The sequence below is a fragment of the Apium graveolens genome, chromosome 7 (assembly GCF_009905375.1).
Source record: "Apium graveolens cultivar Ventura chromosome 7, ASM990537v1, whole genome shotgun sequence".
NCBI classification, from domain to species: Eukaryota; Viridiplantae; Streptophyta; class Magnoliopsida; order Apiales; family Apiaceae; genus Apium; species Apium graveolens.
Window position 1 is genome coordinate 179,401,162 of NC_133653.1, and position 25,461 is coordinate 179,426,622.

The 25,461-nt window shown below is 34.3% G+C and overlaps 2 protein-coding genes across 2 annotated transcripts; one reads left to right on the forward strand and one right to left on the reverse strand.

The window, feature by feature from the left end:
• Positions 1-3,023: 3,023 nt before the first annotated feature.
• Positions 3,024-5,811, forward strand: LOC141670969 (small ribosomal subunit protein eS6-like). The gene is made up of 6 exons (XM_074477031.1): positions 3,024-3,171; positions 3,279-3,343; positions 4,620-4,677; positions 4,778-4,886; positions 4,964-5,236; positions 5,410-5,811. Exons 1-6 carry the CDS (start codon positions 3,166-3,168, stop codon positions 5,646-5,648), a joined length of 750 nt encoding a protein of 249 aa, XP_074333132.1. The 5' UTR covers positions 3,024-3,165; the 3' UTR covers positions 5,649-5,811.
• A 1,063-nt stretch (positions 5,812-6,874) lies between these two features.
• LOC141670968 (peroxidase 17) lies at positions 6,875-9,361 on the reverse strand. Its single transcript, XM_074477030.1, has 3 exons — positions 9,107-9,361; positions 8,834-9,025; positions 6,875-7,718 (listed from the first exon to the last, which is right to left on the reverse strand). The coding sequence occupies exons 1-3, from the start codon at positions 9,326-9,328 to the stop codon at positions 7,095-7,097; spliced, it is 1,038 nt and encodes a 345-aa protein (XP_074333131.1). The 5' UTR covers positions 9,329-9,361; the 3' UTR covers positions 6,875-7,094.
• Between the last annotated feature and the right edge of the window lie 16,100 nt (positions 9,362-25,461).

Consider the following 25,461-nt stretch of genomic DNA (forward strand, 5'->3'; position numbering starts at 1 on the left):
CTTAAGAAGCTTTACGTTAATGGAAATATGGAGGTCTTTAATAGCGATCCAAGAATGATGAACGGAAATCTCTAGCAGCTGCTCCTCAAGTGTGAAGCACTCCACCGGTATCCACCAAGAGTACAATGTGATGGAGGAGGAAGAGGTTGAGAGAATTAGTTGTCTCCCTCTTGTTCTACTTTAGAATTAGGGTTAATTATTTGGGTCGAGGCAAATAGGGTTTATAATAGTATATTTATAGGCAAAATTTTCAGCTGAAATTTTTTCATAAAATATTATTATTATTAACCCTTTAATTGATTATTCTTATTAACCAATTAACTAATAATTAAAACACCTTTTAATCATTAATCCCTTTTCTAAACACTTTAGAAAAATAATTCTCTCACTTGATTTAATTTCCAAAATTAAATTCTTAATTAATAATATTAAGAATTAATTAAATCTCATTTAATCAATTATTAAATCTGCTAATTAATTATTTATTTCACAAATAAATAATTACCAGCCATTATTAATTAATTCCTCCACCATTAAATCATTCTCTTTTATGGTGTGACCCTGTAGGTTCAATATTAAGCCGGTAGTAGAAATAAATAATAATAAAACTATTTTATCATTATTTATATAAATTCTCTAGTTCATTAAATATGATTAATTCGTGAGGGATACTTCTCAGCATATCGCGACTATCCGGATAATACGAATTCACTGCTTAGAATACCAAGAACCTATTCAGTGAGTAGTTACTGTACAATCAATTCCTTCTACCCTGCAATGTCATGATTAAATACAAGGCATGGAACTTGTGTCAAGCCTATCTTATTTAATCATTTGCTTTCCCAATCACTATGTTTAGTTCTATTTAATGTAAATTAGAAACTCCTTTCTAATTTCATTCACTCTGGCCAGAGATTTCTGAACTAGCATAAGTGGATCAGCATTGAACATTCTCTTCCTTCACTGGAAGGGGTAGATCCTTTATTGATCATACACTATCTTCGTGTACAAATTTCTATACCCAGTAGAGCCCTTATAATTGTCCTTGGAGACTAAGAACTAAATCAAAGCATAGTTCAGTGTACACAAGATGACTATGATGACCTCAAGTCTAAGGATACTTGTACAACTATCACTATGTGAACAACTGCTGACACGTGAGTGAACTCCATCAGTTGTTCAGCTGTGTGAGTCATGTTCAGTGAACTTATTCTATAATAAGCACCTACATACTAGCTATAGTGTCACCACACAAATGTCTATGAGAACATACATCCTTCATAATGAAGCAAGCATAGTATGTACCGATCTTTGCGGATTATTAATTACCAGTTAGTAATCCTACGACCAGGAACTATTTAAGTTTAGAGTTATCATTTTTTAGGTCTCATTATTATGATCTCATCACAATCCATAAAAAGCTTTACTCTAAACTGTGGTATATCTTATTTAAACATTTAAATAGATAGAGCCCGCAATAAAAACAAAACAAGTCTTTTATTAATATCAATAAAATCAAAACAGATTACATAAAAGTTATTCCTAAATCCTCATACATGATTGGACTTAGGACATATCTCTTTCAACTGGGAGGGAGCATACAAGGTCAAGGTTATACTGTGGAAGGAAACCTATCGCTTGGAAGACTTAGATGACAAGCTTATTCCCCGGGTTTGGAATGCAGAGCATCTACAGAAGTATTACCAGTAGGGTGTGGCTTTGCCCCCCTCGTTACTATGATTAATTCCTATGTAATAGACTAGTAGCAAATATATTCCTCCTAGCCTAGGGGGTAGTATACATGACTACGAACCTCGGAACTAGCAGAAGAATAAAAAAAAATTTAAATAATTTCCCCAAAGAGCATAGTAGCCATGTGACTGGTGTAATTCTCACACTAGAGCGCATTATCAATAAAAAGAAAAGTTGATACAAATTATTTTGGTTGCTTGGCATAACAACTCAGGGCGCTCTAAAGACAAAGTCCATAATATGGAAAAAATACATAAAACTAGAGGCGCGCCTTTATAAAAGTATGTGGCTGTTTGGAAAACACTAAGGCAAAAATCTAAACAAAACGAGGCGCGCTCGAAATCGCGTGAAGCGCGGTACAGTTTGTTGAATGAAGGATCGTCATCTATATTAAGTTCACATCACTTCCCTCTAAAATGAACTCTTGTATTGTATTCACCCTTCTTTATTTCCCTCTTAAAATGAAGTATTTTCCATCTTTCACCTAGGATATTTATATGTATATATGTTCATCACATTTAGTTTATATATATATATATATTAATTTTATGTGATATTAAGTGTAAAATTATTTTATCAAAAAAATGTAAAATTTTCACTATAACCAAATTTATTAAATACTTATATACTTATTTTAATAACATTGTATATTTATAAATTAATTATTATATAATATACAAACATAATAATTTTTAACTAATTTTTCTCATGTTTAAATTATAAGAATAATATCATTAAATATTTTTGAATTAATTTTATATTTTAGTTTCACTCGTATCAAATAAAAATATAATTTTTTTGTTAATAATTTCTTCCCAACAACATACATAAAAAAACAACCATATAATATAATTGTTCAAATCTAAAAATAACAACAAAAACTGCTACAAATATATCTAATCATTATACCTAGTACCACTAAAATATAATTTCAGCAAAGTTTACATAATATATTTTATACTATTTTAGCTAATAAATAGAGCTACTCGTGAAGGATGGGCACCAGATGCTTCTGATCCCCGAATTTGAGATCGATACCCAAATCTAAACGAAGATTTTTTTTCTTACCGGTTCCCATCCCAAACGGGGAATGGGGATCCCCGAAGATATTCAGAGAATTTTGTTTTTAATTACAAAACTAATATTTTTAACATCAAATGAAATTAAAATTAGCAGGGGTGGAAATTTTGAAATCATAGCAAATACCGAACCCAAATCGAAAAATGGGCGAGAGGCCCAAAACCAAACGTAGCAACACAAAAACATAAAAGCGGCCCATCTTAAATCATCGAAAGCCTACTATAAAAACCCATAACATATCGCCCATTCCAAACCCTAATTTGAAGGCCGCAGCAACAAGCACCTCTGAGAGAGTGAGAGAGCAGCAGCTGCAATTCATCTGTTCAATTCAAGATGAAGGTAACCAATTTTATTCAATCTATACACACAAATTTCTGAATCTACATCTAATTAATAATTAATTATATATTAATATTATTGTATTTTTTGTGTGTGTGTAATTGTAGTTTAACATCGCCAATCCCACCACTGGTTGCCAGAAGAAGCTCGAGATTGATGATGACCTCAAACTGTAATTCTCTTCACTTTTTTATATTTTTAATGTTTTTTGTTTATTTTTGTGTTATAGATTTTCATATGTGTAGCATTTAGAATGTATTAAGATAATAATTGTTGTAGGTGATTTGTTTTTATGGATTTAGTTGAGCTGTTTCGAGTTTACGAGGCGGTTTGGGATTAATTTTGTTTGTATTGGTTTTTGTGTTGTTTAATTAGTGATGTTCGTGGTCAAGTTTCTAGTTTTGCAAGCGCCAATGTATTTGATTAGGTTACGATAGTTTGAAATGATGAACATTAGGAAGGCAATTGATGTACGTAATATTGTTTATGAATGTTGAATTAAGGAGTGTTTTTCGTATGACCTGCCTTTGGGGTTATTCTATTGTGTTTCGTTCTTGCATTTTGATTGTGTTTGATCCAATTAGCGAGGTATTATATTCTTTACATGTAGCTCTTATATGTGTAGTATGTTGGTAATTGGAATAGTATTTCGGCAGAAAGTCTATGATTTTAATGATAATTTTGTAAACAGTGCTATTATTTTTTGTATTTAATTTCAAAACTGTGTAGTTCAAATTTATGGCTTTGTTTGACCATAACTGTATTTATATGTTATATTGTACCTTAACTATATAAGCTTTCAGATTTTTATTTTGTTCTTTTTTCTATTACATTTGATTTAAATATGTAGTGAAAGTTGATTGGTTAAACAATATCGTCCTGTTTCATTTACATTCCAATTCCAGTAGGTGGTGTTAGTCTATAATCGATCATATAGTAAGAAATAACGGTACAGCCTCCTTTTATGCAATAATTAAATCAAAATTGCTTTTTATAAGAGCAAGTCAAATGGTGATGTTAAAATAGATGTAGCTATTGCGATAATTTGAAATCAAAAAGTGGTTTTCGATGCTAAAAATAAAAGTTGCACTCCAGTGCTAGTTTCATAACTAGTTTCAAATTTCCATAAATCTTTTAACTTCTACTTAATTTAATATTGTTTTGATACTTTAAGATGTACAAGACAATAATTATTTAACTTTTCCCCTCCATTTGTAGTAATAGATGATGTGGCAAGGATGCATATATGCATCCTTTTTCAAATATAAGTTTTTTTGCATTTGGTGCTATAATATAGCAATAGCACCAAAGATAGCATTGCATTGGACTTGCTCTAATATATGCATTTGATGTCAAATAAGTCCTGTTCTTGCTATAAATATATATGTTGAATTTCTGTGGACATGTACATTACATGAAGTATTACCTGATATAACCTCATCATGCAGCCGAGCTTTTTATGACAAGAGGATTTCTCAGGAGGTCAGCGGAGATGCTCTGGGGGAGGTATGGCTTCTTATCGTATTTAAAGTTAACTTGTGGGAACATTTGATTTCTACATATCCTTAGTCTTAAGGGTAATGATAAAGCCTACAAATGATTACAGGAGTTCAAGGGTTATGTCTTCAAGATCATGGGAGGCTGTGACAAGCAGGGTTTTCCAATGAAACAGGGAGTGTTGACTCCTGGCCGTGTTCGCCTTTTGCTTGTTCGAGGTTTGTTGGCATAATGTGGAAATGATAATTACTGGTGGTAGTGCTGGATATCTATTTGACTTATTTTGTATGTTCAGGCACACCATGCTTCCGAGGGTATGGTAGGCGTAATGGTGAGCGTCGAAGGAAGTCTGTAAGAGGGTGCATAGTGAGCCCTGATCTCTCTGTTCTTAACTTGGTGATTGTGAAGAAGGGTGAGAATGATCTACCTGGACTGACTGATGTTGAGAAACCAAGGATGAGAGGTCCCAAGAGAGCTTCCAAGATCAGGAAGCTCTTTAACCTTACAAAGGATGATGATGTCAGGAAGTATGTGAACACATACCGTCGTACATTTACAAGCAAAAATGGTGAGTTTGTTTATCTTGTTCTCATCTACTACAGTTAATTTTGTACTTTGAACAAGGAATTAATACTAAAGTTCGGAAGAGTGATCACATTAAGAGGATGTAATTACCTTTAAAAGTAACTTGTTAAATATTTACCTTATCCTTTCTAGTCTTCTGATTAATTGTTTATACAGGGAAGAAAATCAGCAAAGCTCCCAAAATTCAAAGGCTAGTGACTCCGTTGACTTTGCAAAGGAAGAGAGCTAGAATCGCTAAGAAGAAGCAAAGAATTGCTAAAGCCAAGTCAGAAGCAGCTGACTACCAGAAGCTTCTTGCTAGTAGGTTGAAGGAGCAGCGTGAAAAGCGCAGTGAGAGCTTGGCAAAGAAAAGGTCCAGACTTTCTGCAGCCTCCAAGCCATCTATTGCTGCCTAAACTGAACATGTCCCGAGTTTTGATGGTGTTCTTTTTTAGTTTCAATTACTTATGTCTGTTGAGGTGATTTTTGTCTGTTAAACATCAACCGTTCATGGAACTTCATTAGACTTGTTTCTTCTCTTGTCATCTATTTTGAGAAAGATTTCATATTTTGGTAATAGTTTCTTTTGGATATTGTCCATTTCTCATGCTACTTTGTTTTCCAATCTACTTGATTTGCAGATTGACCATTAATCATGATCTAAGGGAAATATGAGCTTTGCCAATAAAATTGAAAAGTAGAGGTATTAACATGTCTATCCTTGAATCTTCTTAGTGTTGGTATTCTGTGGAAGAATAATGAAAAGAACAATAAAATGATGTAGGATCATAATGAACTACTGAACTACTTGTGATCTTTATCATATCCTTTGATCTTGGTACAACCATTTACTTACATTTTACATCACTTGGAGCAAAATTCCAATGTATAGCTATAAGCCTATAATATACGACTAAGTTTGCAAAGCAACCATTCGGATCATAGATATACTTAGAGCTAAGTCCAACAAATGCCCTATATGATATTCTAACTTTATAATATATTTTTATCAACATTCTCTTTCTCTCTCTACTCTATATTGTATTTTAATGATGAAAGAAACCTGTAGTAATAAAACATTAAATATGCAGTGAAGATAATGCACATTCTTAGAGATTGGAGATGAAGTTAGATTACTACTAGCACATATTTTTTATATTATATTTAAGACTTAAACTAGATACTCTTGAACTTACTATTATTCCTATAAATGAATAGTTTATCATAGGACTAAAGTTAGTTAGTAATCCTTGGCACATCATCCATGATCCAAGCAACCAGACTACAGAAAAGATGAATTATATTCATTATCAACAAATGTTAAAATATCCTTTGAAGCACTAGTTGGTCCTATTTTAGAATTACACATTGGGGTACTTAGTTGTGCTTCAAGACAAAAAACTACTTTTTGGTTTTAAATTATAACGTCGTCTATTGGCATTTTAACTTTAGCGATGAACTTGCTCTTACGGAAGATGCAAACAATCTTAGCTTTATTAAAAATAGTTTGAGCCTTCTTCCTTGATCTTTGAGATGTATCAGTGGAAATCCCTGATCTTTGAGATATATCAGTGAAATGGAAAAATTATACTAAGGATTGGTATTTTGTGGAGGAATAGGAATGAGGAACAATAAAATGATGTAGTAGTGGAATGAAAATTACTAGTGATCTTGAACATATCCTTTGATCGGGGTGGAAGCACATATTTACATTTTACATCAGTTATAGAAGATGCAAACAATCTTAATTTCATTAGGCCAAACTTAAATCTAAAGTGCGGTTGTAAAATTTCTTATAACAAATCAAAATGACATTTTCTATTCCTCCAAGCATTAGATAGAGCAACTCAGGTAGTCTGAAATTAGCCACTGGACATATACTTCCGCTTCCTCCAAGCATCAGACAACAACTCAGGTTGTCTGCTATTAACCACTCTACAGTTCTTCCTAATCTCCCCCGGTCTTCCGGACTGTAAATCTCCCATTCTCACCATTCCGTCCACAAATGCCTTAAAAAATTCTTCTTGATAAGCACTAAACTGCCTCACATACTCTCTGCTTTGTTCAAATGTAAACAACGTTTCATCCGAATTAAGAAATCCTCTCCCATTCACCAAGTCTTTAAAATATTGATTATCAAACACTTGTGGTGTAGCATCCAAGTCCCCTGTCACATTCCCATCTCCCCCTAGTGGACAAAGCTTGTCCAACTTTTTTCGAAACTTTGGCTCAATGGTCGGGTCAGGCCGCCCAGAGCCGGATTGATTGTATAGCCTAAAGACAATAGAAAAACACCTGCCATTACCAATCGAATGAGACCCCGAAAGAGCTACAAGATCTTTAACAGAGAGGTTGTATTTGCTGAAGAGGTCAATGAGATAACTTGCATTGGCTCTTGGACTTGGCATAATATTGTCTGCATCTTCTTGGCTTGCTGTTAAGCTATCCAGTCTTCCCAATTTTACCTCCCAATTAGGACCTCCACTCTGGTGCACGAACAACAAATTGTCAAGGTTCTCAATTATGCATGTTAGGATTAAGTGCATTTCAATATTTTAATATCTATAGGAGTTGCTTCATAGGTAAAAGTGTACGTGTACCTAGTGTATTTTTAGTGGGATGAATAATTTGAAAGCAAGTTTGACTTGTAACACTGATTAAAAAAAGTAGCATAAAATTTATATACATAATATTATCTTCATGTTTAAGGTTAAACTAATGGCTAACTGATACATGAACCATGTCTTATTAACAAGAATGCAGAACTCTAATCAAGGACACAGTTGGTGTTTTATACATCCTCATTCTTTTCTACTTGTACAAGACGGACAACACAAGGACAACTTGCTTGTAAATTAATTGGAGCAATTCTACGCATCACATAATGGATGTCAACAATATTTTTGAATGACACATGACATTTCTTTATTTGTGGACTCATGTAAGAGTGATCCCATCTCATTTACGAGAAAATGACCAATATTAAAAATAACTAGGCATTCGGGAACGGTTTTGAGAATGTTTCCGGGGACTAGCATTTTTCAATTAATTAATCTAAACTAGTTATTGGTTGAAAATTATATCAAACTTAATTTTGAACATTTTTTGAAAGTAAAGTACAGTAGAAGTGTTGAGAAAAAGTTATCGGATGGAACCAAACATTCAAAAAATCTTTTAGTTGAATCTTATCATCAATCACAACAAATGGGTCACAGACTCACATGTAACTGATAAAGAAATTAATTTACTGGGACACTATGTTTCAATAAGAACTTGTACGCAAGATTTTTTATTTTAGAAAGTTAGTTTTGTAAGAATCCAGATTTTAAGTGTTCACATACCAAGCAAAGAAACCATCAATGAAATTTGGCTTTCATTGCTTAAAATTTAGGAGTCATGCTTTTGCGGTGTTTTTTAAGTTGGGTAATAAAGTTAAAATGACTATAGCTATTGTTAAATTTTAGAAATTGGTACTAAAATACGAAAGCAGGGCAATCTTAACTAAATTTAGATCATAGCAAAAAACCAAAAACAAAGTCTTGATTTGTTTTTTTATTAAATTATCTGTAACAGAAACATTAAAAAGATTAAGGTTGCTTACCAGAGCAACTGCATCTCTAGAAGCCATGATAATGATATCTGCACAAGAAACAATGCCTGGACAAACATTTTCAAGAGCTTCCTTGATTTCATCAACAACTTCATAAGATCTCAATGAGTTAATATTTGACAGAGACAGTTTCTCTCCTAGCATGTCTGCTGTGTCATCCAGTAACAAAGAACCATCACACCCCTGTAAATTTAATCAAATCCGCAAACAAATCAAAACAAGAAAATAATTTATGACACGACACGAAAAAAGAAGGAGCTTTACATTGACGAAGCAGTCATGGAACTGAAAGCGCATGACAGAGGCACCACTTCTTGGCTCTCTAATCATGGCCTCTTTCATCACTTTCCGGACCGTGGATTCAGCTTTTGGACAAGTTTCAGAGTAGTAACCTGGCCGGAGAGGTGGCTCTGCGGTGGCCATGATGATGACATGGGCCATGAAGAGAAAGAGAGGAAGCATTGTAGGGAGACGTTGAGAAAGCATGTTGGTGTTTTTCTTTAGATAATGAAAATGGTTTTACTAGAAAGGCCTAAGGGCAATTTTATAGACTTTTCTGAGGTATAATACGAGATGAATGAGAATTTATTCTACATTTCTCAAGAATTAATGCGTATTTAATTCAGATTTTTTCCATTTCTAATTTAATTCAATTGGAATCATTCATAAATTTACAGAAATTACTATAGATACTCTTTTTAGCTTATAGACGGGTTTATCTTCTTAATATTTTGTGAAAATATAAAATGTAACATAAATATCAGAATAAAACTTTTTTAATACAGCTTGCAATCAAAATAACATAATGCAATTTTTTGATGTTTGTTATAAATATGTTGTAGTTGTATTTCGGGATATCTAGTTTCAAAGTCACCCTTTTTTTAAGAAAAATCAATAAAACTAAATTTTTGAAAAAGAGTTAACAAAAAAACTTCTATATTTTATCTAATTTTACATTATGCAGTTTCAGACAGAAAGTACAAAATTCGCGCAGATGATTATACGCAAAATATGTGCCGTTTAAGGTATTAAAATATTACAAACTAGTTAAGAAAATATCCATAAAAATTACTCTATGTATTAAAATATTTTGTTATATACATATATCCAGGGACGGAGCCAGAAGTCGGGGTTCGGGGTTGGCGAAATTTTTTCCGGAATAATTAATATATTTTTTAATTTATTATATATTAAATAAATTAATAAATAATATTTTTAACAATTTCAATGTAAAATATATACTTGAATTTCTGTATCTAAATTCATAACTATTGTAAATATCATTAATATTAGTATTAAATTCAAAAACTTATATATTTTTGAGGGGGCGAAAATTGAAAATACTTTCGTTTACTACTAAATATATAAATATTTAATTTTTTTGACAAATTTTAATGTTAATTTAGCCGGCCACCCCTGCCTATATCATATAAAGATTAATTACACAATCTTGTAAAATCTGAAAATGATTAAATATTACCTAAATTGGCTTATATCTTTTAAATCATTATTGGAGATTACTAATTTTTTACGAAATTTTTCGATCTTTTAATTTAAAAGAGTACTATATGCTAAATACAAAATATAAAAAGTGCACAATAAATTATTTGAGGGGTTTAAGGAAAAAGTTTGATATTAGTATGTGTGATTATCTGTCCACTTGCATTTGCATGTGTGTCAACAATATACAGGGCCGTGGATCTCAAATTTTGTGCTCCAAATAATCGAGAAGAATATTAAAAATTATTATAAAATGAGTATATCGTAGGTGATGTAATATTACTGAATATTTTTATTGATAATATCCGCATATAAATTAAACGGGGATCATTGAGATATAACTTATTAAAATATAATATGTGGTAATAAATAATAAATTTGTACTGAATTTAGACATTTAGCATATTCCAATTAATAAAATGATAAGAGAGTTTGTTGTGTGAGGGGGTGAGGTAGGGAAGAGAAGTTACATTTAGGTCATATTTTGAAAGCAAAGCTTGTGTTGGTATTGTAGACTAGTATTTCTTATGGGCCCATTTTTAAACCCGTTCTGTTCCCACAAATACCAACTTCCAACACCCCTGCTGAAATTGTTAAATTCTGAGTTAGTTTTTAAGTTTCCCAGCTAATATACAGTCAATTTTTTTTTTGTATTTATTACTTTTCTAATAATTTTTAATAGGATTTTTTATATATATTTATGAATGATAGTTTAGGGGTGTATTGCATTAGAATTTTAAAATATTATAAATAATTCATGTACTTTAATGGATTTTAAATCTGATTTTCATTTTACGCGAATTTTAGATAAAATGTCGCAGAGTTGATGAAAAGTTTTTAGGATTTAAACACAATCTTTCAAAATCTCATCAATTATGGGGGTATTTCAAAAACGATAACAATCCCACAAAATTCATCATTTTATGAAGTTCAAAAAAAACCGTCGAATATAATCAGATTTTAATGTATTTTGAATAATCATACCATCAAATTTTTAAGTATAATTTAAAATTCGGACTGAATACCACCAGATTTTGTAGTATAATTTTAAATGTTAGTTGAATATTATAAAATTATGATATATTTTTTATAATTCGAGTTAAAAACACTTAAATTTTATGAATAATTTTTTTTTTTTAAATCTCAGTTCAATATACCCCTGGTCTTTTCACAACTTGTAACTTCTTTGCTCTCGAATTAAAAAATAGTTATGAATTTAACATTATCCCTTCGTGAATTCGACACTGATATTTGAGATGCTGGTTATGACTTATGATGACTTCTTAAATGAATAATGATATAATTACTTTTACATTTTTCATAAAAAAATACTTTTTCATTTTGAATATATTTAGGATTGTTTGGTTGAAAATATTCTGATATCATCTATGGTTCATTCGGACCATATACATGATATTTGGTTCAGAATTTTATTTCTTCAATTCGATTTCTCATACCCTTAAGATAAGGATGGATTTTTGTATATCTGAGGGAGGATGAGTACGAAAAATGTGTATGGATAATCAATTTTATTATAGTATTTTAACTCCAACTAAACTACCAAATATAAATATTTAATATAAAAATAAATTAATGAACCAATTTTTTTTAAAAAAAATAATAAAACAATATTTAAATTAGTTAAAATTAACAACTTAAAAAATATTTTAAATCAAAAATATTTAAACCATAATTCAACCAAATACCCTGTATCATAATTGATATTTTAATCTCACACTAATTTCAACTTGTTACCCCTCCTTGAACTAAACAACACATATATATACCATTGGTATCTATTAAAAGAAAAGAGGAAGATATGGTCGGATCAGGTGAATTATCCTGTCATTTCCTTTTGCCTATCCTATAGTTCCAAACAAGTGAAGCTTGTTATACCGAACTCCAGACTTGAATAACTTTCTTTTTTGCAGTGATGCCATGACTGAGAGTTGAACACTCATAAAGTAGTTAAGATATTTTGTAAAGTGGTCCCCTGTAAAGACAAGAGTACTTGTTTATGAAGCAAAGAAGAAGATACAAAGAAGAGGTCCCCCTACATGCCATACAAACAAACTTGCGACACAACTTGATCTTCTCTCTTAGTAGTGTAATATCCCGACCATGACTTCAACTGCTACTAACGTTACAATAAATGCATATTTACATTAGTATCTCGAACGTATCTTCGACTAATGATTTACTTGCAGCGTGACCACTAAAATATATTTATAATGGTGCAACGTTGTTAAATAACCTTATCTCATCATCTGGATAGTCAATAACTCGAGAGGCAACGCACTAACAAGAAGAGTGCAAGAAATGATCACAAAGTTTGATTTTGGGCCTCAGACAGAAGCTAACGCGGACCAGGATTATTAACGTCTATTCTAGCATATCTTTATGCTAAAGGGCATTAATCTTACGTAGGTTCCAGTCAATACTTATCATCGGTGGCGGATCCCAAGTACCCAAAATATATATTTTTTTAAAAAGTGATTTCACCCGCAGTATATTTTAGTTGATATATTTTTTTAAAACAAAACGTATACCTATACTTAAAAAAAATGTACTGCTTAAAGAGATATAGATTGAGAATAGAAACCCAAAATAGGCCCAATTGTAATAGAAGGAAGCCCATTAAGGGCTCCCTAAGGTCATTGGCTCACTTGTAAGAGATTAGAAAAATAAAATATCAATAAAAGATAAGCTCCTCAAAATATATGATTCTAAAATAGAGGGCAATCATTTGGCGCTAGAAGGAACTCTTACATTTGATACTCCAACATGATAATTGAAGAAACAGATCAAGAAAAAGGTGGCCGTATAACAGAAATTTAAACGGTTTCCAAATCAGATCCTATCATTACAGCTGATAATGATAAACGACCGTCAAACTTACAACCAATGTGGTTATTCCTGGTAGAGGAAAGCCCCCCACAGGAACAATCTCACCAGCAGAGACAACCAAACAAAAGGAGGCGAAGAATGCCCAAAGACACGCGTACCCGTGTGTTCATAGAAAAAGGGAAACAAGTTCTCGCGAGCGACGCTCGACTAGACTTGCAGAAGCTACAACGGAGGAAACTCCAGCGAGAAGAAGAAATAGAAAGTATGGAAGGTTCTGATGAGGAAATCAAATTGCTAGAGGCAGAAACTCGACGTTTAGAAGCGAAACTTAAGAAGAATAGGGAAATCAATCGTCTACAACAAGAGTTTCAACAAGCCTCGATAAATAGGGGAGACGATGAAGACAAGGAAGATATAGAGTTATCGGATGAAGAGGAATATTACTATGATGAAGAAGAAGTCTCCACTGAATCTATATATTCAAGGCCTCGTCTCCCAAAGACAACATCCTCAGGGGGTGCTTCGCAACGCTCTGAGTCCAGGGAAACCATTTCTCAAGAGAAATTTCTGAAAATGCAAGAAGATGTGGCTCAACTAAGAGACTTAGTTCGTACTCAATCGAGGTTTGAAACTCCAGCAGAAAGTCCTATGTCTCGAAGCATCGAGAAAGCAAAAATTAACAAAACATTAAAGACCTCAGGATTTGACCAATTTGATGGATCTTCCGACCCATCAGGGTTTCTTAACACTTTTGACGGTCGAATAACATTCTATGAACATTCCGAAGTGGCTCGGTGACAGTTTTTCTCCACATGCCTACGGGGCACAGCCTTACGGTGGTACAATAACTTGCCATCAAGATCCATCGACTCTTGGAATACCCTCAAAACTATATTCCAGACAAGGTTCTCAAGCAATTATAAAGGGGGAAAGATCACGACATCTTTAATTATAATGCGACAATGCCTGAATGAATCCCTGAGAAGTTATTTGGTTCGCTTTCACCAAGCTATCTCCTAAATAACAGACTTGGAAGAGACCTTAGCTGTAAACTACTTAGCTACAGGGATAGATGGAAGTCGCTATGCTATACTACTAGAAGAACTTATAGAGAAACATCCTCAACATCTCCATGCAGCATTTCAAATAGTTGAGCATCTTATGACCCTCCAAGAAGCCATGGGAAGTATACGCTCTCCAAGGCGCTCAAGTCAAAGATATGATCGCGAGAAAAAATATAGTCCCCGTACTCCGAGACCACGGGGATATAATTCCAAATCCCCTCGACAGTCTCCAAACAGGAGAGAACCTCGACGTCAAGAAAGATATTCTCCGCGTGGTTAGGATCGGCAACGTCGCCCACATCCTAACCAAAAATGGCAAGATCGTGATCGAAAAAAAAGAGTTCACAAAACTCACTATGGATAAGGCCACAATCTTGCCATCTTAAAAATAGAACAATGTTATCAGTTAAACAACCTAATCGAGGCCAAGATTAGGAAAGACCATTTTGTTCATTCCATCGAGGGACATAGTCATTCCATCAAAACCAAGATGACAAGATTGTTGATGTTATCATCGGTGGTTATGTGGTAGGGGGTATGTCGAACAACTCCAGGAAATCTTATGCTAGAGAAGCCCTCAACATCAACCCAGATTGTCCCAAAAGACATAAAGTGAACCCCTCTCTTGTTATCTCCTTCTCTGACAATGATTATACCCCGAGTATCATCCGAGGTCACCAAGATGCGTTAGTCATCACAACCAAAATCGGCACAAATACAATAAAGAAAATTTTGATCGACAATGACAGTTCCATGGATATATTATAGCATCACGCCTTGGAGAGGATGGATAAAGGAGACTGGAATCTTGATAACACCCATTTTCCCTTTTATGGTTTCACGGGAAATGAAGTCAAAGTGGTGGGCACGATCGACCTACCAGTTCTCTTCGGAACCTTGCCCTGCCAAGTATAGAAAGTTGTTAAGTTTCATGTGGTGAGCGCAGAGTCATTGCATCTTTCACTTCAAAGGAGGGATTCCCCAAAGGCGGGATATAACGCTATATTGGGTCGCACCACGATAGAAACACTACAAGCTATTACATCGATACCTCACCTCAAAATGAAATTCCCCACTGAATTTGGGGTAGGAGAAATGTGTGGGGACCAGGCAGTATCATGCCAATGTTATTGAAATGATATCTTCGATATATTATTTATTTTGATATTTGTACAATTAAACATAAAATTTAAATACACGTAGATCCTCTCCATTAGGACATGATTTTAATTGATCCAAATCAAAGTCAAATGGTCAAACTAGCAAAATTATTTTCAAGACTATTTATATAAAAGAGATATTCCATCATTCTAAAACATCAAAATAATATCTTTATGAAATATATTTCTAAGGCAATATGATCAAAGAAAAAATATCAAGACATGATATTTCTTAGATCCCAGTTGCAACATCAATAAGGCAAAAATTTTGAAAAATGGATATATCAGAATTATTCCTTAGAAGACTCGTGCTATATTAAAAATATTTCACTGTTCGCTCCAAAATATATTTTCACATCCATAAAAAGAGTTTTTATTCAAAGTTTATTAATATTCATGATTGAAATATTGATATCCATTTTTATAATCCATTCCATGTATACTTACAGTAATTTTCTCTCGTTTCGTAAAATCAGCATTTCACGGAGAAAATTATTCAAAAATACTCAAAAATATTTCCTACCATCCAAATATATTTTATATATTAGGAAATATATTTTAAGTATTTATTCAAGTCAAAACTTTGGTCAAAAAATCCATATATTTAATTTCAAGACCAATGGTATTTTTACTCGGAAGAAAAGGCTAACATAACGTTTTAATTTTAGATACAATACTTACACATACTAGAATGACTTGAAATTTGGTATGTATCATTTAAATGGTATATTCTATGCATGGTAAAAATTTCATAATATTTCAAAAAAAATTGTCCAGACACAAATTTCGAGGCAGTTGGTCCACAGTTGACCATGTTTGACCTAGTTACCATTGACCAAGGTTGACCAAAACTTACAGGACATCATTTTATAATATTTAGGTAATTATCATATTTTTTATGGTATTTATTTAAGAATTTTTAGGGTGGTCATATTTAATGGTGCTTAATGCTTAATTAAAATGATTAAACAATAATTAAAATAAAAGTAAAATATATATTTAATCAAATAAATCAGCTGAGATTTGAGCTCCATAAACTTGTTTGTCTCATATGGAAAGTTGCAAAGAAACACAACTAACAACCTAACACACTTTGCTTTCCATGTCATCAATTCATGTGACTTACATCATCCACCATCCATTTTCCTCAAATCTCCACCATTCAATCCACCAAACTTCTCCTATAAATAAAACCCCAATGTTAGGTCACACACATACACACTGTAGAGGGGGTGAATACAGTGTATAGTACAATCAAATCGAATTTTAATAACTCAAGTAACAGAAAACAAACTTTATTGGAACAATAAACTCTATTACAGTATGAAACTGTCCTCTCTCAGTGATGAACAAATATCACGAGAGCTGCTAGGGTTACAATAATTAATCTTCTCGATTGTGATAACACTTCTAGTGTAAACCCTATGTCTGTGTTTATATACTACACAGTTACAAGATAATTGCTAATTGATATGGAATATAATTCTGCTTCCTAAAATATATCAATCAGATATCTTTTCTTCCAAGTATTCTATTCTCCATAGAATTCCTTCTTCATACATATCTCTTCTTATGTTTGTCTCGATCTTCTTTCCTTTAACCAGCTGACTTCCTTATCTGAACGTCCTTCAGTACTTAAGTTCTGATATCCATCTTCTGATGATTATCTCCAGATATTATAAGTATTGATATCCTTAAGTCCTGACTTCCAGTAAGTACTGATTTATCCTGTTTAAGTAAGATCTGAAAACTAAACATAAATCACATTAGCCATGACATTATCAAATATATCTAACAATCTCCCCCAACTTGTAAATTAGCATAATATACAAGTTTAACAGATATTTGATGATGTCAAAAACATTAAGTACAAATGCATGAGAACTTGACTAGATAACTACAACTTACAGTCCTTAAAGCTTTACCAATCTTTAACTTCTGATAACAACTTCAGTCTGTATTCATATCAGAATTTAAGCAGTTGTAGATCTTGACTTGGATTCATCTTCTGATCTCTCTGATGTCAGGAGTTGTTCTGAGATAATTCTTCAACAAACATCTCTCAGCATATCTGAGTTCATCAATCATCCTCATTTTAGCATCTTTAAGTTCTGCAGAATCTTCACCAATTTGAAAGATTGCAGCCCTGAGATCATTAATTTTAGCTTTCCTTATGTCCTGATCCAGTCTGATCAAATATGCTTTATCAGACTCAAGATTGAATTCCACAGCCCTGTAACCCAAAAAGGTAGTTATAATCTTGGCAGTGTTGGGCTTCATCTCAACTATATCACCCTTGTGATCTCTGTACTTTGGAAGATATGTGCTGTCAGACTTAACAGAATAAAGCCTTTTCTGTCTCTGAATCTGATTCTTCAAATAGTTTGCAGCACTTTCTGTTATTCTGTCATTCACTTGAAGTAAGAATAATACATGCTCCAGTTCTTCAAAATACTTCAGTGGAATGACATTTTCCATTATATGATAAACCCTACCATCTGTCATGAAGTACAAGAAAATGTGTTCTTTCAAGTAGGTATGGAAAACCATTTGTACAGATTCCAGTTGATTCAATCTCTCAGGAGTTGCTCCAATACCTGGTTCACTAAAGGAAGTTGGATCATTGGTAGTGTTCTGTATTCTTTTTTCATCAGCACTTCCCAATCCAGTTTTATCTCTTGCTTCCTTTCCAGTAACCACCATTGCTTCAAAACCACTTGCAGCAGTCTTCAAAGGTTGAGTCTGTTTGGCTTTAGTGAATCCTGGTATGAGTGTCTTTGATTTATCAGAACTAACTATCTCTTGACTCTGAACAACTTGAGCCATGTCAGAGGTTGTCTTAGAAACTTTTCTTAAAGTCAGAGCAAGATCAGCATCTTCATCAGTAATTTCTTCATTCACAGGAGGCACATAAACCTTGATAGGTTCACCAACTTTCTCTTTGCCCTTGGACCTTGGATCTATCTGCAGTTGTGATTTAACCATGATTGCTTCAGGATTTGTCTTTTCTTTTATCACAATGCCTTTGAGTGTTGGAAGTTTCTTTTTACCAGAAGCTTCAGATTTGGATTTGACTTTTTCTGATTTAAGTCTGGCTTCTTCTTCCATTAGACTCTCCAAGTCCATTCCTGGATTTTCCTGAAGAAATAACTGTCTTGACATTTCTTCATCAAGATCTAAAAGTTCATCAGAACTTATCCTTTTACCAGTAGCAGAAGTAATTCTATTTCTAGCATCAGAACTTGTTCTGTGACTTGTGATTTCAGCTTTTCTTGATGAGAAACCTCTACCTTGACTATGACCTCCACCCATTCCAGAGGTTCCTTGGTCATCTTTTTCATCATCCCTCCCCTTCGTTGTCTTATTAGTTTTGCATTTGGACTTAATTACTTTCTCCCCCTTTTTGGCATCAGCAGGTAACATAAGAGACAAGCAATTCCACTGAGGGTTGGATTTCATCAAGTTGAGATTGCTGAGAAGCTTGATTTTTCAAAATATCATCAATCTGAGATTGTTGTTTCTCTTGAGTCTTCTCAATATAAGCAACTCTGTTAAAGGTAGGTTGGAAGAATTTTTTCTTGTCAATTTTCTGAACTTGTTCTTGCTTGAGTAATTCTTCCTGAATTTTATGTATTTCTGCATGAGTAGTGGAATGAAGACCTTGCAGATGTTTAGTACTCAATGCAGTGACTCGAAGCTGTGTTTTAAAATCATCAGTAATTAACATCTCATCAGCTTTTGTCAAGTGCTCAGCAAGATTCTTTGCAGATGGAACACAGGTAGCTGAGTTCGATTCCTTAGTTCACTTCTGTCCTACAGGAGTTTCACTCCAAGGCACTGGTGCTTCTCTGATAACAAACTTCTTAACTAGTTCAGATTTAAGAACAATTTGTTGAGGTGCATATCCTGAAGGACCTGCTTTATCAGCATCTGCATTTGGAGTAGCATCACCAGTTTCATCAGCATTTGCAGCATCAGAACTTACAGAATCAGCATCTTCTGATAAAACAACAGTATGAGAAGCAATTGAGGCTTCAGCATCATCCTCTAAGTGTTGATCTAGTTCCAAGTTCTGATCAACAACCATATTCTGATGATCACCTAGAATCTGATCATCATCATCTAGATGCAGAGAAGGTGTAGTAGATAATTCTGGAGTTTGAGTAGCATCAGAGACATGTATTGTTGATGGATGAAGTGCTGTTGGAGCTTCTAAGTAAAGTACCTCAGGCATAAGCATGTTCTGAATATCAATTTCAGCACTTGTGCATGGATCAACAGGAGATACATTCTTTTGAACATGAGACACAGATGGTCTATTTTCCATTTTAGTAGCAGCTTTCTGAGGTGGAGTTAATGGAGAAGCAGTGGCTTTAGCAGATTCTGGTTCTTGTGAGATCAGAGATTCCTGATCCCCTTCCTTAGCTGCTGCTTCCTCATCATCTGAAACTGGCCTTTTAGCTCTCTGTTTCTTGTATCTCTTAGAAGGTGGGGATTCCTTGGGAGTTTCAGCAAAAGTCATTCTTCTAAGCCGTTTGAGAAGCTTAGATCCCCCAATTCCAGAATCCTTCTGAGAAGGAACTTTCTCAGCTTCTTTGACAAAAGGTTCTGATATAGAAACCTGTTCCTCACTATCAGATTCATCTCTCAAAACAATCCTCCTTCTCTTCTGAGGTGTTTGAGGAACAGTCTTTGTTCTCTTTGGCTTGGAAGATGAAGGCTTCACAGTAGGTGTTGAGGATGAAGGTTGAACTATCTGTGAAGTTGAGAGATATGATTTGAGATATGTTCTGAGGGATGGTTGAGGTAGAGATGGATGAGTGGTATGCTCTGATGGTTGTTGTGGTGTTTGAAAGGTGGTGGTAGGTTGGACATCAGGATAAACAGATCTATAGGTTTGAGGATCAGAATTTACTAAGATCTGTTTTACAGACTGAGGAATCTGTAAAGGTCTAACCACCTTTTTCTTAAGGTCAGCATTTACCAGGTCATTAAAGGCTCGTTTTACAATTTTGAATGGTGGAATTAAGGTACTGGCTAGTTGAGGGGGATTAGTACAGCAAAAGTTATATATAAGCTGACAGAATCTAGCAAAATAAACTACATTTCTATCTTCTGTCATCCTATCCCCTATGAAACCTATCACAACACTTGCAAAATCAAAATGACTTTGGTTAATGATAGCATACCCGATGTGCTGACTCATTATAGGAATGACGTCAAAGTTGGAACACTTATTCCCAAAAACTTTAGTGATGCAGTCGAAAAAGAAGCTCCATTCCTTTCTGATATGAGCCCGTTTCAACTGCCCAAGCTTAGCCAAACTCTGCTCATACCCCAAACTGGACATTAACTCTTGAAGAGCTGATTCCTCCGGGATTGAAAAAGTACATCCTTCTGGTAAATACAGGGCCTTGCGAATTATACCAGGAGTAACCACATGTGTAGAATCATCCACTTCGAAAACAATACTGGGAGTACCATGTGTACCACCATTATCAAAGTGCCCAGTCCGCCAAAACGTCAGAACTTGTTGGCTTGAAAAGACTGAAGGCTGGGTCAATGCATACCTAATTTCACTGTGTGCAAGAAGATCTTGCACAAAATGCAACTCAAACGGAGCTTCAGCATGATCGAGAATTGCAGCATAGTTATTTGGAACAAACTTAGCTCCATCAATGATCAAATCCTTAGGTACCATGAGAAAAATCGAAAATTACGAGTTGCCTATTAGGTGTTTGAGAAAATGTCTGTATGAAAAACCAACGTCAGGAGATGAAAGAGAGTAAAAGCAAAGAAAGAGAGATAAAGTGTAAAAGTAAATAAAAGATTGGAAAATCTTCTCTCTGTCTTACTTATACTTGAAAAAAATATAATCGTTGGACACCTGTCAGACATGCAGTAATAATGAATAGTTAATGGGCACGAGAAAACAATAATTATTACTTACCCACTTGCAGTTTTTCAAGGAAAAACCGTTCCACTTACCCAGTAATTCCATTAATCGAGGTAAATCAGTTTTAATTCAAAATTGAAACTGTTCCCACTTATTCAATTATTTTTCACTGCAAAACCAATATTCTGAGAAGAAGATTCAAATATGAGAATGACCAAAATTAAATCAAGTAAATAAGTACTGATATTGTAAGATCAGAAATTAATTTAAATTAAAATGAAAGGGTCATCAGAATATGGATTTATCGGGATTTATCAGTGCATTTAACTTACAAACATCTCAGAGACAAAAACTTGTAAAAAGTAGAAATTCCATTAATATATTAAGAGAATACATTCATGAAATTTAAATTACATCAGAACTTTACAAGATTGTCCTAAGCTTCTAAACCTAACATCAACAACCTTTGTCCTAGCTCAAGAAGCAGGGCAAGGCTGACGATGAAGAAAAATAGGAAGAAGAAAATAAATTATTTCTTCTTCCTACTCTCTACAAAAAGAATAGCGAGTCCGATGATTCGCTCTTGCTGGCGGAGAGCTTCCAGCCTTTCCTCCTCCAATCGCTCCAGATGGCGATGGTAGTCCATGTAAAAGAACAGGAGGTGGGTGAGAACCTCCTGGGGAACCGAGTCCCAAATCTCATCAGGAATGGCATTGACGTGCCATTCCTGCTGCCAGGCAGGAATTACCTGTCATAGCAATATCACTTTGATTATCACAGTAAATAGGGATTTTGAAATATGTTAACCCATAATCCAGTAACTGATTCTTCATCCAAAGAATCTGTGCACAACAGCTTCCTGCAACAATATACTCTGCTTCTGCAGTTGATGTGGAAATTGACTTTTGTTTCTTGCTAAACCAAGAAACCAATCTGCCTCCAAGAAATTGGCAGCTTCCACTTGTGATTTTCCTGTCAATTTTGCAACCTGCAAAATCTGCATCTGAGTAACCTATTAGTTTAAAATTTGATTCTCTGGGATACCTTAATCCCAGATCAGCTGTTCCCTTAAGATACTTGAAAATTCTTTTCACAGCTGTTAAGTGAGGTTCTCTTGGATCTGCTTGAAATCTTGCACAAAGACAGGTAGCATACATGATATTAGGTCTACTAGCAGTTAGATAGAGTAGTGAGCCAATCATACCTCTGTAATCAGTAATATCTACTGATTTACCAGTATCCTTGTCCAGTTTTGTTGCAGTGGCCATGGGAGTGGATGCACTTGAACAATCTTGCATTCCAAATTTCTTCAGCAAATTTCTGGTGTACTTAGTTTGACAAATAAAAGTGCCTTCTTCATTCTTCTTGACTTGAAGGCCCAGAAAATAGCTAAGTTCCCCCATCATACTCATTTGATACCTTGACTGCATCAGTTTGGCAAACTTCTTGCATAGTCTGTCATTTGTAGAACCAAAGATGATATCATCAACATAAATCTGGACCAAAAGTAAGTCCTTTCCATGGTTGAGGTAGAACAGTGTTTTGTCTATAGTTCCTCTGTTAAATCCACTTTCCAGAAGAAACTGAGCTAAAGTCTCATACCATGCTCTTGGAGCTTGCTTAAGTCCATAAAGTGCTTTATCAAGCCTGTAGACATAATCTGGATATTTGGAATCTACAAATCCTGGAGGTTGTTCGACATATACTTCTTCCTCCAATTCTCCATTGAGAAAAGCACTTTTCACATCCATTTGAAAGACGGTAAACTTTTTGTGAGCAGCATATGCCAAATATATCCTTATGGCTTCCAATCTAGCAACTGGTGCAAATGTTTCATCATAATCGATTCCCTCCTGTTGAGAATATCCTTTTGCAACCAGCCTTGCCTTATTCCTTGTAATTATGCCATCACTATCAGTTTTATTTCTGAATACCCATTTTGTACCAACAACAGATCTGTTCTTTGGTCTTGGCACTAGGGTCTAGACTTTATTTCTTTCAAATTCATTTAACTCTTCCTGCATTGCTTGCACCCAATCAGGATCTTGAAGAGCTTCTTCCACTTTCTTTGGCTCAATCTGAGAAAAAAAAGAATTGTAAAGACATTCACTTGAAGTAGCTGTTCTAGTTCTGACACCTGCATCAGGATTTCCAATTATCAAATCAGGTGTATGTGATTTAGTCCACTTCCTTGCAGATGGAAGATTTTCTCTAGAACTGGATGCTCCCCCATGATCCATGATGTCTTCATTAACATTTTCTGATACTCCCCCCAAAACTATGCTCTCTGAGTTGGATTCTTCAGAATTTAGATTTTCAGAACTATCAGAACTTGGCTTATCAGAACTTGACGAATCAGAACTTGACGAATCAGAATTTGAAGAGCCAGATGTATGTTCTGATGCTTCTTGAGATGTGGTTATATCTTAAGTATGCTCCCCCTGCATAGGTGCATCTTCCTTTGGCGTAGTCACCACAGTTTCAATAACATCAGAGTTTAATCCATCAGAGTTTGCAGTATCAGGATTTAGATTGTCAGGATTTTCAGTATCAGAATTTGAGTCTTCATTTTCAAATCTCAGCTGATCATGATCAATAAAACCTTAAAGTCCAGTAATCTTCTTATCATCAAAAGAGGCATTGATAGATTCCATGACCACTCTTGTTCTCAAGTTATAGACTCTGAAGGCTTTTGTGGAAAGTGGGTATCCAACAAAGATTCCTTCATCAGCTTGTAAATCAAATTTGGATAGCTGTTCAGGATGAGTCTTGAGAACAAAACACTTGCATCCAAATACATGAAAATACTTCATATTTGGCTTCTTTTTCTTCACCATCTCATATGGTGTCTTTCCTTTCTTGTTAATGAGTGTTGCATTCTGAGTAAAACAAGCAGTCTGCACAGCTTCAGCCCAGAAATAGGTTGGAAGCTTTGCTTCATCAAGCATTGTACGTGCAGCTTCAATGAGAGTTCTATTCTTCCTTTCAACAACTCCATTTTGCTGTGGAGTTCCAGGAGCAGAAAATTCCTGCTTGATTCCATGGTTTTTGCAGAATTCTTCCATTATCAAATTCTTGAACTCAGTACCATTATCACTCCTTATTATTTTCACTGAGTCCTTGATCAATTTATCCAGTTGCTTGACATGATCAATCAAGATAGATGCAGTTTCACTTTTTGTGTGCAAGAAATACACCCATGTGTATCTGGTGAACTCATCCACTATGACCATAGCATATTTCTTCTTTGCAATAGACATGACATTTACTGGACCAAATAGATCAACATGTAGTAGGTGATAAGGCTCAAGAATTGATGACTCAGTCTTGCTCTTGAATGAAGATTTCTTTTGTTTGGCCTTCTGACAAGAATCACAAAAACCATCAGGAGCAAATACTGACTTTGGAAGTCCTCTCACAAGATCTTTCTTGACCAACTCATTTATATTGTTGAAGTTTAAATGAGAGAGTTTCTTGTGCCAATTCCACCTTTCTTCAATTGATGCTCTACTCATTAGACAGATTGCAGTACTTGTTAAAAGCTTGGCTTCATAGATGTTACCACGCCTGTATCCTTTCAGAACAACTTTGCCTGTAGATTTACTTACAACTTCACAGTGTTCTTCAAAGAAATCCACATGATAACCTCTGTCACAGATTTGACTAACACTCAGCAGATTGTGTTTAAGTCCTGAGACCAGAGCTACTTCTTTAATGATGACATTCCCAAGATTGATATTTCCATATCCCAATATTTTTCCAATGTTGCCATCTCCATAAGAAACACTTGGGCCAACCTTCTCCATAAAGTCTGATAGCAGGGCTTTATTTCCAGTCATATGTCCTGAACATCCACTGTCCAGAACTAGGATGTTTTTCCTGTTGCCCTGCAATCACAAAGACCACTAATGATTAGTTTTAAGGACCCAGACATGCTTGGATCCTTTGGCCTTATTAAGTCTGTTAACATTTGCTGCGGATTTAGCATCAGAGTTTATGTTAACATTTTTCTTATCAGAATTTACACTATCAGACTTTGAATCAGAACTTACACTAGAAGGAACAATGGTAACTTTCTTTAAAGAAGGTTTTATTTGATAATAATCATAGTACAGACTATGATATTCCTTACAAGTATAAATGGAATGCCAT